The 17,240-nt window shown below is 36.2% G+C and overlaps 1 protein-coding gene across 6 annotated transcripts in view; it reads right to left on the bottom strand.

The window, feature by feature from the left end:
- Window positions 1-17,240, bottom strand: part of LOC132095461 (collagen alpha-1(XVIII) chain-like) — an 83,652-nt gene that overhangs the window by 10,366 nt on the left and 56,046 nt on the right. For 4 of the 6 annotated variants that reach the window (XM_059500479.1, XM_059500476.1, XM_059500477.1 and 1 more), the window contains 12 exons: window positions 13,850-14,391; window positions 11,317-11,400; window positions 9,454-9,516; window positions 5,896-5,971; window positions 3,489-3,601; window positions 2,901-2,927; window positions 2,285-2,482; window positions 1,939-1,965; window positions 1,682-1,744; window positions 1,469-1,555; window positions 1,335-1,382; window positions 499-636 (listed from right to left, as the gene is read on the bottom strand). In XM_059500479.1, the coding sequence (XP_059356462.1) occupies window positions 499-636; window positions 1,335-1,382; window positions 1,469-1,555; window positions 1,682-1,744; window positions 1,939-1,965; window positions 2,285-2,482; window positions 2,901-2,927; window positions 3,489-3,601; window positions 5,896-5,971; window positions 9,454-9,516; window positions 11,317-11,400; window positions 13,850-14,391 (1,466 nt within the window). Of the gene's footprint in view, window positions 1-498; window positions 637-1,334; window positions 1,383-1,468; window positions 1,556-1,681; window positions 1,745-1,938; window positions 1,966-2,284; window positions 2,483-2,900; window positions 2,928-3,488; window positions 3,620-5,880; window positions 5,972-9,453; window positions 9,517-11,316; window positions 11,401-13,849; window positions 14,392-17,240 lie in introns of all 6 variants that reach the window. The other 2 variants (XM_059500480.1, XM_059500481.1) reach the window with 2 other exon arrangements.

Raw genomic sequence — 17,240 nt, 5'->3', positions numbered from 1 at the left:
TATCGCATTATAATAGCCTTGTGTGTGTGCGGGATGTGGGAGAATAAAATCATTTGCAGGACTCCTGCAATACAGAAATATCCCAACATAAAATTTGTTATTCATCTTTTGCGTAAAAGCAAAAAAAAAACAACTAATATAACATAAAACAATTAACAGGCGCAAGCATAGGCAGAATTTCTATTTATAACACGTGTTTGCAGCGTTAAGCAATGCTGATTTCTGTAATGGCCAGTCAGAGAATTGACTTTTTCATGTAAATTTCATGGATGTACAGAAAAAAGTAACATAACTAGTAATGTAATTAATTACTTTTTAAATAAAGTAATCAGAAAAGTAACTTGATTACTGCTATTTAACTATTTAATTACATTTTCAGAGTAACTTGCCCAACACTGCACATTACCCACATGGCCACGTCTCGCTATAAAGCTTTATTCTGACACAACATATCCAAACCAATGCTTATAAACATGCATCACGTCACCTTAGACTTACCGGTTGACCTGGAGCTCCATTTTGCCCAGGAGGACCAGGAGGCCCAAAACCACCAGAGCCTGAAGACCCAGTGCCAGCGGGACCGGGGGGACCAGGGGGACCAGGAGGACCAGGCAGGCCAGGCAAACCAGGCATTGCCTATCAACAAATAAGTTTAAGTTACTAAGTAAAGAACTGCAAGCTTCTATAAACAGAAAAAAATTAAGAATTACAAATAAAATGTTAACAAAACTCCCACATTTTGCTTCATACAATGTCTGGACAAATTTGTATTTTTTATTTTAAGAAATAACTACTTTTATTCATCAAGGGCATGTTTAATTGATCCAATGTTACAGTGAAGACATTTATAATGTTACAAAACTTTTCAATTAAATGCAATTTTTCCAACTTCCAAAAATATTAATCACAGTTTTCACAAAAACATTTTTTTTTTACATTGAATAATAAAAAAATATTCTTGAGCATCAAATCAGCATATCAGAAACACTTCTGAGGTCATGTGACACTGACAACTGAAGTAATAACTACTAAAAATTGAACCATGTCATCACAGGAATTAAAAAAATATAATAGACAAAGAAAACAGTTATTTTAAACTGTAATAATATTTCACAGTAATACAGTTTTTACTGTATTTCTGATCAAATAAATGCAGCCTTGGTGAGCAAAAGAGACATTAGAAAATCTTACCAACTCCAAACCTTTCAAACATTAGTGTATATGAAGTAAACTGAAGATTATCAGCAATGAATGACATACAATTCCAAAATTGAAATTTCTAGATGTTGAGGAGTAGATCTGACTTTATGCTAAAAGTTAATATAAGGATGTACCCGCATACTGTCCAGATCAAATCCAGAACCCTCCATGTCCACAAATGTCTATAAAATAAATACAGAGGAAAGATTATGAAACAGTTTTTAAAAGGTAAGTGATTACAAAAACAGATGACTAATAATGAACTCACAGGCCTATCTGAGAGAGATGGGGGTCCCGGTGGGCCTGGAAGCCCTGGAGGCCCACGAGGTCCTGGCTGACTTTCACCTCGATCTCCCTAAAATGAAAACAGAACAAAAAGTTGAACTGGCATACTATAAAAGGCATTCACATTCAATTCGAAATGGTGCACAACCCTGATACTGTCATAATAAGCCAAGATAATTGACATCAACAAACTTACTTTCTCTCCTTTGAGTCCAGAACTCCCAGGAGTTCCAGGAAACCCAGGAGGTCCAACTTGACCCTGTTACCAAAACAGATTTTTAATTATTTGCACATGAAACGCATGAATACAAACACAAACACAAAATAACAAATACAATCATACTTTCCTTCCCATTTTGTATAGTAAAAACGAACCGTTCCCCCCAAATAGGGTATAATTTCAAATTTAAATGTACTATTTTATAACAGAGGTTCATGAAATGCATTACTTACAGCTTTTCCATCTTCACCAGGGTCACCCTATAAAAGAGAGGAAGGAATATTAGTTTTGTTCAGATATGACCAATGCATTATGCATAGTCTCAAGGGCAGAAACACAATGTGCCTTTGTGTTTGCAATGATGCATATCTTAAACCTGTATTAACATCATTCTCTGCTTGTGATGGGGAACACCATAGGGATCTATTACTGTTCTAACACATCAACAGCAAATGCAAGACTGACCACTTATGACACATACGGTTATGGTATAACGCTGTTCCTTTTAAATGGAAATGCATTCGCTAATAGAAAATAGAGCAAATAATTGAACCATTCCTTTGACTGTGATCTACTCACCGGCTCCCCATCGGCTCCAGCAGGGCCAGTGGGTCCAGGCGGTCCAGGTGGTCCTCTTGGTCCTGCCATCCTCTGCACAACTGACCCATCTTGCCTAACTTCTACCTCTGCACTGGGCCCTTGGGGACCGGGAGGGCCTGGAGGCCCAGGAGGGCCACGGTCACCCTTTAATCCAGGATAACCAAAACCAGGATTGCCCTGAAATAGAAAAAAGCCCATTTATACCAAGGATGATAACTATAATGATAACGGTATGCAGTAGATTTAAAAATCATTCCTGATTTAAAAGAATATTGTTCTTGATGTGAATGGGCTTCAAGCTTCATGTATGTCTCTAAACGAATAATGCATTAAAATAGGAAATTAATATTTACTCTTAAAGGGGGAACTCAGCAACATATGATAATTTTGCATTCATTATTAGTACTTTATTTCATGAAAACAGACATTAGGCAGACCATCTGTTTGCCTATTATCTAATTTTGTGTTTTACAAAAAAATTACAAGAGTGAATTATTACATTTTCATTTTGGCATGACCTTTTCCTTTAATTCACTTTTAACAGGTGCAAAATATGTTGTCACAGTTATGTCAAGGTAGAAGCCTCAGAACAAACCTTCATTCCTTTTTCTCCTGCGTCACCCTGTGAAAACACAGACAAAAATGATTGACCTGTCTGCCACTCTCATCACTCTAACAGACGGCTGAACATTCAAGCTCCCCATCATTGACTTCACACATTACTGTGAAGTCTGAAGGGCATAAAACTTCAATGTAACAATTCGATTAAAGAAAAGGAACCGGTATCTCTGACTGTGGCTGAACAACCACTTCATATAAACTCAGAAGTCATTTAATATCAGCTATTAGCAGTGCTTGGGTTATTGTTTTTATAAAAGCTGTTTTATAGTTAAGATACATAGCTGCTTCTATAAAACGAATATTCTGACTATTATACCACATTCAGAACCATTAACCAAAATATGCACACCTAAGATTGCATATCAGTTGAATTGTAGATGAATGTTGCTTGTCAACTGTAAACAGTCTATAATTAAACTAACTATATTATTGCTGGATTATTTGAACAAAAACAACATCCTTTACTATATTTAAATTACTGTAATGGACAGGTTCTCAAGACTTTATTTTTTACCAGGCTGTTCACAAAAACACTCAATGAGGTTCACAGTCCCCAACACACCTTCACTAATTCTGCACCGCCGCCAGACACAGATCCAGTTCCTGCATCGCCCTTCTGCCCCATAACACCCCTGTCACCTTTAGCACCCTTCTCTCCTCGGTCTCCTTTTGCACCTGTAAATTTAAGAGCATCTGATTAACATAAAAATAATCATTACTTCTTATGCATTTTGGAAAACATATCTGTCTCATATCTCACCCCAAAGACAACAGAACAAAATAAGAAATTAATAAGGGGCATTTTAATTAACCTAGCATTTGGTGTACAGCATATATTTTAAGTTAATGTAAAAAAAAAATGCCTGTGATATAGAAACAAGAATTCAACAACTGAGAATTATTGGAATAAAAAAAATACAACATAGACATGTTATGATATTGAATATTTTAGGGGAAAATGTGCTAAAGTTTTATGGCCCTAAAAGGCTTATAATGTCTCATTTAAAAACAAACAAATACATAAATACATTTATATTTTATTTTAATTATTATTATGTTTTGTGGTGAAATGTGACCTGGACATGTTTTTGAGACAAGACAAGACAAAACAAAGACAAAGACAAGACAAGTAAAGATAAAAAGTAAAGTAAAATAAAAATATAATAAAATAAAATAAAGTAAAATAAAAATACAAGTTAGAATATTCAAGGAAGATGGACCAAACTCCACATATTCATGTAAGAATATGCCTACCAGCAGAAGCTTCTCTAAGCAGGTCAATAAGCATAGTGTTTCAATAAAACAACACAAATACAATATAACAATTATAGCAATAAACACCATACATCTGCAGCTCTACTGCTTGCTCCCAGTCTGCTGCAGTCCCTCTTGGGCATCTCTACACATCCACAGCATTCTGCCAGCTTTTCATGCAAAGCATCATGTAGAAATTCAGAGATTCTGCTGAGAATTTCTGCCTAGAATTTCTATCCAGAAATTCCATGTCCATTTGAGAGATTTTGATCCCTTCTTTAGTGACCCACCTGTTGAACCTGCAGGACCGAGCCTGGACTCCACAGAATACCGTACGCCATCGCCAGCTGAGCCTGATGTACTTAAAGAGTTTGAAGCTCGTCTAGAATCATCATATGACCCTGAAGTTTGCCTGCTGACGCCGACTGAGTCGAGCGTTTGTCGAGGGTCACCATATGAGCCAGAAGTTTGTCGAGAACCATCATTTGAGCCCGATGATTGCCGAGAATCACCATACGATCCAGAGTTTGTTTGGGAATAACCATACGAACCAGAAGTTTGTTCAGAATCACCATATGAGCCAGATGTTTGCCGAGAATCACCGTAGGAGACAGATGTTTTTCGGGAATCCCCATATGAACCAGATGTTTTTCGAGAACTGCTATATGAGCCGGATGTTTGTCGAGAATCACCGTAGGAGCCAGAAGCTTGCCAAGAAGAATCGACTGAGCCTAATGTTCAACAAAACTTACCAATTCAGCTCATTCTGAAGAAAGATCACACTTCAGTAAACCATTTACAAAAATTATGCATCTATGAGTGTACTGATGTAAAACAAAAAGCCTGACCCCTTATTTTATATAATATAATCAACAACAATGTTGTTTTGATAATTACTATCATTATCAGTGACTTATTATTACATTCTGTATTGTGATATCAAGCCTTTATCTCGTATAATTGTGACTTTCTGTCTCAAAGCTATAACTTCAGTTTTTCACAGTTCAAACTTTGTAAGCTGGCAGATACAAATGTAACTGACAGAGATCTTAATAGTGCGATTTTCACAAATAGAAATGAATGTTGATCTGTATAAAAATGCAATTAATTAAAATTGCAATAATGCCTCAGGTACTGGCACTGGCATCCATCCTTGGGTTTAAGCCATTTACAACAAAGTCTAAATAACTCTTTTTTCTGAATATTTATGCAATTTAATGTAAAAAGATTTGATTAAACACCAGAAGAGGGCGCCAAATACCACAGTGGCCGCTTCTATAAAATCACTCAGTTTTTATAAATTCAGTCTAGTCCGTCACATGTCAAGGAAATCTTTGCCAACTATTTCATGAATGATATCTACATTAGTAAACCAGAGATTACATTTTAAATCTCTCAAAACTCTGCTGAAAACACTAGATCAGACCTGCATGAACTGGTTGACCAAAACAGCAAAACATAGTTCAAAGTGGTCAAACAGCATCGGCACACTTTCTGAGTAAGGTGGTTGATTAATGAATTTTCTTTCATGAATAAAATAACAGAATCAGAAATTTGTAAATGAACCCAGAAATGTATTACACCAAGTTTGCAAGAAGAAAAAGAGCCACATAAGAGTTCAACAGAGCAATAAATGATGGGCTGTGCTGTCAAACTAGCTGATGTTTTACAGACAGATCAATTCAGACCTGACACTGAACAGAGTGAAATCTCACCTGTCTGCTGCTTCTCATCAAGCGGTCTGCTGGTCACCGGCGGCTGCTGGATCGGCCGAGAGGAGGGAGGGGTCGGCTGCAAATGATGCATAGCATTAACACAGCAATTAACATAAATAAACTGCAAAATAGTATCAATCAAACTTTTAATGCAATGCACATAACAGTATAGCGTAAACAACCAAAGTATATCACTCCTTATGCCTTTCATACCTTATCCAACATTGGGAAAGCAAAGAACCGTGACACTGACTGCATGGATATTTGTACACTAGCACACTCATTCAGGCAACTGTGAGAGAGATTCAGACATACAGCTAACAGTTAACAAAGCTCCTTGTAAAAAAGTTGCCAGGGCAGGACGATTGAAGCAGAGACACAAAGCGGGCCTGACCTTGCACTTTACAAAACATGTGCTGCTGAAACAGCAGAACCCACTGATGAAATAGCAGGCATCAGGTTCTAGAACACTCTGATCCTCAGATTTCACGCCGGGATTGAGAAAAAGGAGACTTTGGCGAGAGGACATGAAGTGCACTGATGGCCAGAGTGGGAGGATGCTGACAGCGTGTATTTTCGGACCAAGAGAATGATCATCTTAGGGAATGCAGGCCACGGGTCCTGAGGTCTAAAGATAGGGGTCAGGGGTGGGCAGGTGGGGGCTGTCCGGCTAGATGAGGAGGGGGCTGCTAAACATCTGCCATCACTGTCACTGCTGCGGTGAATCTCGGCAGCTACTCTGACCTTGAACACATTACACTGAGTTACGCTGGAGAAGTTTAAGACATGGAGGAGATCATAAGGCACAGAAAGAATTTTCCTTGTGCATTAAAAAGGGGCCATTCTTTGCTGCCACATGTTTTTTGCATCATGGTCTTCTAGGAGAGCAATTTGGATTATTGCTTGGAAAGTACTGGCTTCTTTGGATATGCTCTAGTTCTGGTACACTTCCTCAGCTTCGTTAAGGGAGTCTAGATAAGGGTTTTTGAGACTACTCTACAATTTGTCTCCTCTGTGTCTCTCCACATCAGCATAACGCCATTTTGGAGAATATGAAGTCCCAGTCTAAATCAAATGATTTGTGATAGGCAATCCGATTGGAGCGCTTTGAAACAGTGAATCATTTTGCGACGCAATGGTATATATATAAAATTTTTTTAGAATGTGTGTCTAAAAGAATGCAAAATACAAGTAAAAACATTGTCTATCAAATGTGGTCTCAGATTTTGAGCTTGTCTCTATATGCTATAATAATAATTATACACTAATAATACTTGAGCACCAAAGACATGCTGAAATTCCATTTCTTCTTTACAGAAAAGTGTAATGAAGTCAAACATGTTCACCACACTGTCACAAGACTACTCCTCTCCCTCTAGATATAATAATCTCATAAAATTAGATTACACAAAGAGGCCTACACAGTTTCCAAGAATGCATGGCAACTAGGTGCCCTCTCCTCAGATGCACTTTCCAACATCCAAGGAGAGTTGGATTGACTGTGAAACAAGCGTGGAAAATATCCCAGAGGGGAATGTGGCATCCATCAAAATGGATTCCATGGTAAGACAAAAGAAAGTTTACTTTACAGCACTTCGGAATGCCATACTTCTCTTTGTCACAGCGTGTTAAAACATATTGTACAAACAAAAACTGTGTAATTTAAAATTACTAGGTTAGACTTAAATTAATACCTGCATGCTCGGCAGCAGCGGTTTAATTGGGCTTCTTCGCCCGAAAACGGGCGAAAACTTGAACGTTTTTAAATGTTTAATTTTTTTGCTTCATCGGATGGGTATGAAACTTGGTGACTTTTGTTGTATTACCTATATGAACACACAAAAAAATCAAGGAGATGATTCTGATATGTTAAAGGGTCGTAAAAAAAAATGTCACACTTAGCTTCCTCCCGCCCGAAAACGGGCGACATAGGAAATGAATAGGAAATACGAAAAAATAGGAAAACTCAGAGAAACTTTTGGTGGTACAAGCTACAGATCAGCAACTGTGCTGAAAAAGTGTACAGCAATGAAGGGGTGACACTCTAGAACATCAAGAGTGCAAATAAGATCCCCCCCCCACACACACACACACACCCACGCACACAAACACACACACACACATACACAGATAAACTGGCGACTGCAACAGCAAATTTGTAGAATATTCCACATAAAATCAATAAATGAAAAAAAAAACTTGCTCAAATGCACACACACACACACACACACACACACACACACACACACACAGAGAGAGAGAGAGAGAGAGAGAAAGAGAGAGACTGGTAAGACTGCAACAGCAAATTTTGAGAATATGCAAAAATAAATAAATAAAAAATACAAAAAGAGACTCTCGCTCAAATGCAACACACACACACACACACACACACACATTGTGTTCCCTTTCTAACCAAATGCTATAGTTTGATTGTAATCATAATGCAAAACCTGATACTTATCTAAACATTTTTGTTAAGAAAATAAAGTAATCATCTTTTAGAATATCTAAATGTATATCTAAATAAAAAAACGAATAAGATAGAGAAATCATGTCTAAAACAACAAAAGGAATCAAATAGCCTTTCTACATAGGATATATAGGAAGCTATAGGCAGCCTACAGGCTGGTACAGGACATTACACAAAAGTGGCTATTTTTTAAAGCCACTAGATGAAGTTCTTCTCCTGGAACATTTTTTTTTTAGGCTGGCACTCTATTTTGATGTGAAATGCTGCATTTATTGAATTTTTTTTTAAAAATAAATATAAAATAAAAAATGATATATTAATTCTAATGGAAAAAATAGCTCATAAAAATTATATAATTAATGCAAAGTATCATAAAAAAATCTAAAAATTCTAAATAATAATTAGAAAACATTATAGAACAAAAATATATTTGATTGGTTATCCTGGGAAAAAGTAAAGTACAATTTTAAGGCTTCGCCCGTTTTCGGGCGGGAGGAAGCTAAGTGTGACCCATTTACGAAGAAGCCCAGAGGGTTTAAAGATGTTAAACAAATATAGTGCCAATAAATACTTGTAAGTGAAAGGAACGATGCTGCTGAGAAGCAGTAACCTTCACATAAATACAATATACTCACAAAATTAATAAAAATTGGTCTAAACATACTTAAATGACACTAAACTTCAGCATTGATGAACAGTGGACACTTATGGAAGAAGATCTTTGCACTACACACCTAACAGCCACCTGGTTTCTTTCCATTGTAATTAGCTCTGCAAGCTCAGACACGGCCTCGCACATCAGTAGCAAAGGATTCATTTAAATTTTCACATGGCCTATTTTTGGATTAGTAACACAAGGCATGGGAAGATCTGGGATTGGTCTGGAGATAATAATATTCATCCGGGACTTTCCCCTAGAAGGTGAGCAAGTGCACAGAAACAGACCTGCCAGAACTCACAGGCTGCTAATCTGGAAATAACCGGGAACCTCTGGATCATCATTAGATGTTTTAAGTGTGGACCATAAATGGATCACAATGAGTTTACAAAAGTGAGCTCAGCTTTCTGAGGGAAAATACAAGTAGTACCTGGACTGATGGTGGTCCCTCTCCATCTCCACTTGCTCCGTAATCACCTGATCCCTGTAGATTCTAAAGGAGAACGGAAAACTACATTTATTCCCTGAGTGTTAACAATGAGAAAGACTCTTTTCATAACACTGCATCTAGATGACTAGAGGGCATGTGTTACATAATGTGTCACACTGAGCAGAACCTGATTTTACCAAGTGAGACATGCTCCTGGGACAACATCTTTGTTGTCCCTGGAACAACATTGTGATTAACCAATCAGATTTGAAGAACAAGTTTATAGACTTTGTGAAGTTTACGCTTACAATCACTGTTAGGTGCTTGTATATCAGTGTCATTCATCTATCATTTCCTCTGATTTTAAGGATCACTCATGGTTAAGGTTAGGTTTAGGTGTAGGGATATGGTCAAGAATAAATTTTTGGAGTAAAATGTTGTTCCAGGGTCAACAAAATATGTTGACCTAGGAACACATCTAACTCAGCAATATCAGGACGTGCATGGGCATTAAAGCTTTATCCTGTGGAAAACATAACTAGGGGCAATGCATTCTTTTCTAGAACTGAATAGAAGTGAATTCCAAGCATTATCTGTTGATAAACACTCCAGGTACATTTCACAAAAATATTTAAAAAAATAATGTAAAACATTTATTTCTGCATTAGAGGCCTCTCACAACAACATACAAAGGGTTAAATAATTTTTACATATAATTTTTTAAAATAAAAAAAATTGGGGGGGGGGGGGGGGGTGGTATTTCAGGGTTAAAAATGAAAAGTGACTCATCCTTATGTCATTCCGAACCCATGCTATTTTCGTTCTTACATTAATACAAGTCAAATTTCAAATGTCTTTTTTCAAAGCAGTTTTACATTAATAATACAGGAAAATAACTGTTAATTTTGTAAAATTCATCAATTACAAAACTAGCTCAATTTAGGTTAAAGCAGTTCCCAGGAAACAAACTAAGAACATATATATACCATAAAATGCACTATAAGTTGCTTTAGATACAATCTTCAGCCAAATGCATAAATATGGATGTAAAATGATGCTGCTGCAATTCTGAGATGAGTCACCTGGGGAAGAGAGTCTAATTCTGAACATTTTCACCAGGCAAGCTATTCCTTTCACACTGGTCTCCTTCATAAAAGACTACACAATAACTGACTATAGTATACGCCTTCAAATCTTTCCTTTTTATAAAAAACAATCCACTTGTTTGAGAATACAGGCTAGAGTGATTTATGCAACTGATCTCCCAGCGAACAATTTCGCTGCATTAGCCAATCTTTGGATTGATCACCCATTTTAGAACCCCTTAACTTTCAATAGTGTGTGTAGCTGTGATGTGAAGCATTTATGTAGCTATTTCTCTTTTCAAAGTTAGTTCAAAGGCAAAGCTGCTGAGACGCTGAAGCTGAGACATAATTAAGGCATGACACATGAGTGGAAATGATTATTTGACTTAGGTCATTTTTAGAGCATTTGCTTGGTTCCGAAAAAGGGACTTAAGTCTTAAACGATTACAATTAAGGATTTTTTTTCCTGGTTCAGTTTGAGCATTTTAGATAATATAGCTAAGCAATATTACACAAGGCCTGAATATCATCACAAATATAAATGGCATATTGCTCTTTGAACGTAAAATCAAAAGGTTGTTTTTTTTTTGTTTTGTTTTCTTTGTCAATGAAAACTTCCAAATGAAATCACATAACCACATAAGTGCTTCGCTATTAAATGAATCTGTGTTTTGAACAAATCAGTTTAATGAATGATTCATTGACTGAAGGAATCAGATGTTTAAATGAATCGTTTGAATGACTCAACTCATTACTTACATGAACTTTTAAGTCTTACCGCATCAAAGTCATCCTCATCTTCTTCACAGTGTCGTTCAGCTGCCCCAGGGTCTTTCAACACCCTGATATCGCCAATAACACCCTAGAACAAACACACGCACAGGTTACTGAGCTTATTTTGATGGCCATGGCAGGTGTGGTGACATACAGTCCATACTGTAGGGCAGCTGCTCATTAGAAACTGAGTCCACTGTGCTTTTTTCATGCCTGTACCTTCCACGGCAAAAATGCTTGCGGTCAGATAACAATGTGTGCCTGATATCTTAGTTTTAAAACACATGGCTATCTGTCTCCATGTGGGATTTCCCTTTCATGGTTTGCACTGCAGCACAGATGGCAATAACATTCAATACAAGCAACACATTTCTATATTCAATGGCTAATATAAATGTCTCATTAAAGGGATATTTCGTCCAAAAAATGAAAATTCAGCCATTGTTTAATCATACTCATATTGCTGCAATGCTATATGACTTGCTTTAATCTTTGGAAGACAAAAGGAGATGTTTAGCAGAATGTGGATGCGTCTCTTTTCCATACAATAAAATAAATAGGGCCCAAGAGCTGTCAAGCTACAGAAGGATAAGAAGCACAATAAAAGTAGTCCATACAACTATTTCTGCTCTATTTCTAAAGCCATATGATAACTCTGAGATGTAGAAGACCAACATTTAAGCTATTAATGGGTGGCAAATTTCAAAATGCATCAAATGAATGAGATTTAAAAGCAACATTAAAATATTTTTTTTTAGTGAATAATGAGTGTTTCTCGCACAAAGCTATCAAAACGTTCAATATAGTCTATGGACTACTGTTAGGGTACTTTGGTGAGACATCTGATAAACTATTTACTATCATAAGGAACAGCTAGAACATCCAAATAACTTATTTTATGGCCTACAAAGAAAGAAATACATACAGGCTTGGAGCATTATGAGGATCAGTAACTGATTACAGAATTGCATTTTTGGGTGAACTATTGCTTTAAGTAGATCTCCATTCAAGATCCCTTTGGGGTAATAGGAATTGTGGGTAAGTTGCTAGTAAGATCCGACAGGACTTCCCCTCTCATGTCTCAAGAGCTAAGGTCAAAGGTTTAGTAGCAGAATCCAGTGAAGGAAGCTTTATGATGTCTTAATTGTCCTTTTTTTTTACGCTGTGACCTGCCAAGACCCTATTACAGCCCCAACGCGGGGTCAGATTTACAGTCCTGATCGCCCCACAGTTCTGCAGATAAGCACATGTCTTAATGAGAGGGATGAAACAGCAATCATATCCTGCTTAATCAGGTCTGTAATTATGATGGCCATCTCCTTATGGTGGAGTTACCACAGGAAATGGAAGCCACATGAAACAAGGAGCCAAACTGAACAGAACAAGATCCATCTGCTTTTAAGTTTCCATTATGAGCTCTGGGAAATGTGAGGCATTTCTGCTGCCTCAGTTGCCTCACTATGGTTATTGAACAACATGCTTGAAAGCACTAGCATAACTGGTGGGAACAAGGCAGGCATTCCATCACTTCACAGATCAGTTAGGCTGCTTTAGTAGCACAGCAGCTGTTGAAGAATCTGTTGGCCTATAAAAGCTGTTCTTTGAATTATTTTCATATATAATGTAAATTGTATATATGTTTTAAATTATATTTTATATTTCAAGTTCATAGTGGCAACCAATTATTTATAGAGTTTATATATTATTTATATATTTATGATTTTTAAAAATAAATTAGAATACATTAAAATCTTAAGGATTATTATTATATATATATATATATATATATATATATATATATATATATATATATATATATATATATATATATATTATTTTTTTTGGAAATCAAAGTAAAATATAAGTAATGCCTCTAAATATCAAACTTAATATTAATAAGTTCATCAATTAAGGAAGGAATAAGTAGGAAATAAATGAAAAATAAATATATAAAATAATATAAAATGAACAAATAATATAATTTGATATTGATATAAATACAATACAGATATAAATGGATATAAATACATTTAAACATGAATTACGCAATTCAGTTACATACAAAATTAAATGACATGTTAAAATAAACAAATATATATTTCAAATGAAATATATAAATAATATTTTGTATTAACAGAAAATAAAATAAAATAAAATAAAATGAATGTATGCTGTTAGTACTCATCTGACTCAATTCGGGGGAAGAATAAGTCAGTGGCCGGTTTACACTGATCTAAAATCAAGCTGTGGGGTCAGCTTCTGGACACTGCCAGACAAAACTAACAGGAGCTAATTGCTCCCCTGTGGTTTTTTAAAGCAATTAACTACTCTATTCCAACAAGGAAAGACTAGTAGACCATTTTACGACAAGAATGTTTGTTGTGTTTTAAACAGGCCAATTTTAGCGATCAAATCATGCAGCAGTCACTCAAGCACAGACACTTTCATTGCACTTTCCCTTTTCTGGCCTAAGCTACTTTGATTTGACTTGTTTTAACAGGCATATCATGATATGAAAGTATGGACCATGTACATACCAAAAACCTATCAGGGTCAGCTCCACTGGCATGACCAACAAACACTCCCGTCTGGGCATCCATGTCCATATCATCTGGAGACCGCTCAAAACTCATGAACTGAGGATCTGAGTCACAGTTGAAGTAGAGGGAAACACGCTCTTTCAAAACACTGATGGAAAACCGGGTCCAAGTGTTCACCATGGAGGGCACAGAGAATCTGGCCACCTCATATGAGCTCTGCGAGTCAGGCTCGGTGTAGTAGAAGATGATGTACTGCTTGCTCTTCTCCACCGCTGACAGCTTCACACCAACATACATGATGTTCTGAGTTGGGTCAGTGATGGAGAAGATGACTCCAGGCTTGGAGGTCGTGGGTTTTATGTTGAAGATGAGGGAGAAGTCACGGAAGAAAGGGTTGGGCAGGTGGGCCGCAGCTGACTGACCCACATTGGAGCTTTGGTCAAACACATAGCCTGGGTTGTTAGCATCATCAAATACTTTGGAGACACCATCAGGTGGCGGATCACCAATTAACTGCAACAGCGACACTCCACTTTCTTCTGTGGAAGGAAAGGAAAAGAATATAAATTGACCTTATTAAGAACAATACAAAAGTGAATGGGCAGGGATGGGCAGCAGGCTGGGACTATGTTAAAAAGCACTTTATTAGTCTGCTCAAACATGAATTGTAGAGAAAGTGCTCAACATTGACATCTCTGATGAGGAATCAAGAGGTGCGTCTTGACTTTAGTAGTGAAATACTGTGAGAATTTATTATTTTTGGCTGTATACAACATCTCGAGTTAGCTCAAAGTAATTTCATCCTTTTTTCAGGAGGAAAATGTGTGAATAAAAAAGACAGATGACCCTCTAAAGAATAATCAATTTCATGTAACTCCTGTTAGGGACTTTTTGATATCCTGAAACAATATAGAACACTTCTGATTTAACAAGAATGTACATTTATCAGCCAATAAAATTTCCCAGTTTTAATAGAAAGTGACCTCTTGGATTTATTGCTCACAGGGGACCTTCTTAAGGGTAAAGTTTACTATACATGTAGTGCACTGACATCTTTTTAAAAAATCTAAATATGTTTTATACTATGTGAACAACCTAAAAAAAGTTTTTTTAGAGGACTAGAGAGACCGCAAGTAAAGATAAAAAAAAATAAAAATTTACTATGATTGACTCGAGGGGATATAAAACTTGTTTTGGCCTGACACAGGGAAATTTCCTGCCAACTATGACGAATTTAGGCTCCAAAATGAAAGTATAAATTAGAATTTATGCTATAATATTAGAATAAAAATTTAATTTCAATAAAATAAAGTCTTCTCAAAAACAAAAAAAACAAATAAAATATTAATGGATACTACTTTATAGTGTATATATAAATCAAACTCAGACTGCTGGGTGAGATCATGAAGACTTTAAGACTTCAATCTCATGCTAATATCACTCAGCAAAGACATATTTAGCCACTTGTGAAGATAAGCTAGACATGGAAACATCACAGGCTCCCTGTGCTGACATGTCATGAGGAGGAGGGAAAGGTGTGAGGTTACAGCTGGACAGCTGAAGACCCTTCCAGTTCCTGCCTATATACACACACATCCTTCGGGCGATTCTGCTTTTTAAATATAGAAAAGTAAAAACATTGTTTCTTGCCAAAACATCCCTCCTTTTACTATCACATGAAAGATGATTTTGTTTTGTTAGACAAAATGAAACAGCATGAATTGAAAGCCCAAAGAAAATAAACAAAAAACAAACATCAAACACTAAATAATATAACAAGTGCTCATTATACTGATGTAAAAATGTGTGTTTTGTAAACGTAAATAGAAAAATTAAGGATGATGTCAACTTGTAGAATTTTGAGCTGCTTTCATGCTGTAAAGTAAGTCTTTTGAACCATGACGACTTTGTAAACGTTTTGAAAAAAGACTACCAAGTATAGCTCATGAGCATATGGTCTTATTTATCAAACAAGGATCAAAGTCCTTTAGGGGCTTACATATTCATCCTTAAGTTCTTCTGATGGTGCTTTTGTTATGAGTTGAAACAAAACTCTTCTTGCCTTTGTTGCACATGAAAGGATTAGAAAGAAAATACACCTTACATATGGTTTTGGTGTGACGTGCATTTTTAGTTGACAATGTTTAGCTTGTGAACCTAATCTTTGGGCTGATTTAACTAGACAGAGGAGAACCACTCTTCCGAGTTTCACTATTCAAAGCTTAAACCGTGTTTTTAGATCATGACAGGATAATGACAAGCTTAAAAGAGGAGGAGCTTTTGGAGCTCACCTGCATTCCTGCACATGGTCAGATACTGTTGTGTAAACAGTGGACATGCTAAACTAGCCTTCAGTGGCTAATGCCCACTTCAGTTCGAGACTGAATTTTTCGGAGACAAGTCAGGCTTGTGAAAATCACTCTAGGGAAACCAAAATCCCGGACTTTTGCTTTTCTGACAGTAGGCAATAAATTCTAATTCCTGAATCCAGATGTGTGTCGGGATAGAATGAGACTTAACAAAGCCCCTGAGGCCATGTGTGTCTGATCTTGTACATGAATACAACAAACCAGACATTTGACACTAATGACTATCATAAAGACTTTAAAAATTATTGCAACTGAAAAATGCTTCCATTTTTGACAGCACCAATCATTACATGGTCAAGCTGGATGAAGACTAGGTAGTGCCAAAAAAAGACAGAGTCAACAGCATAATTCATTCAAAGTGAAATGATATTCAGTGAGAAGGAAAAATTTGTAATTTTATTTTTCAGGATTGACTGGATTGTTTTGGTTACATACCAAAAATCTAAAACAAATAAAATATTTAAAATAAAAATTATAAATGTAACAAAAATATAATATAATATGAATAAAAAATTAAAGAGGAGACAAACACAATACAATGCAGCTATAAATGAATAATTTGATGTTATTTACTGAAAGTAAATATTTTGGCAAAAACATTTACTACAGTCAGTTCTAGTTGATTTCATCTTGTACAAGACATTAAAAAAGAGGTCTATTAACTTCTTTCCATGACACTGCTGATGACCTGTAACATTCACGTTCACCAAACAAGCCAACCTTGACATCATTATGCTTCAATGTTTTACAAGTTCACTGTAACCTGGTGAAGAAGAAAAAAAGGGCCACCTAGTTAGACTTAAAAATGAACACTTTAATTAATGCACCTGTTTATTGATCCAAACTAAATAGGCTGATTAAACCAAACATGAAAACTGTTTCAGGTGCTACAGGCTAGTGGCCCTTATTACTGAAAACACAAATATAATGTTAAACTTCAGGCCCCTTACACATTTTAAGTCACACATCAAAATATGACTTTAGGGGCTCATGAGAAATGCTTAGGTCCTGATTATACA

The sequence above is a fragment of the Carassius carassius genome, chromosome 19, assembly GCF_963082965.1.
Source record: "Carassius carassius chromosome 19, fCarCar2.1, whole genome shotgun sequence".
Taxonomy (NCBI): Eukaryota; Metazoa; Chordata; class Actinopteri; order Cypriniformes; family Cyprinidae; genus Carassius; species Carassius carassius.
This window is presented reverse-complemented; position numbering and strand designations above follow the sequence as displayed.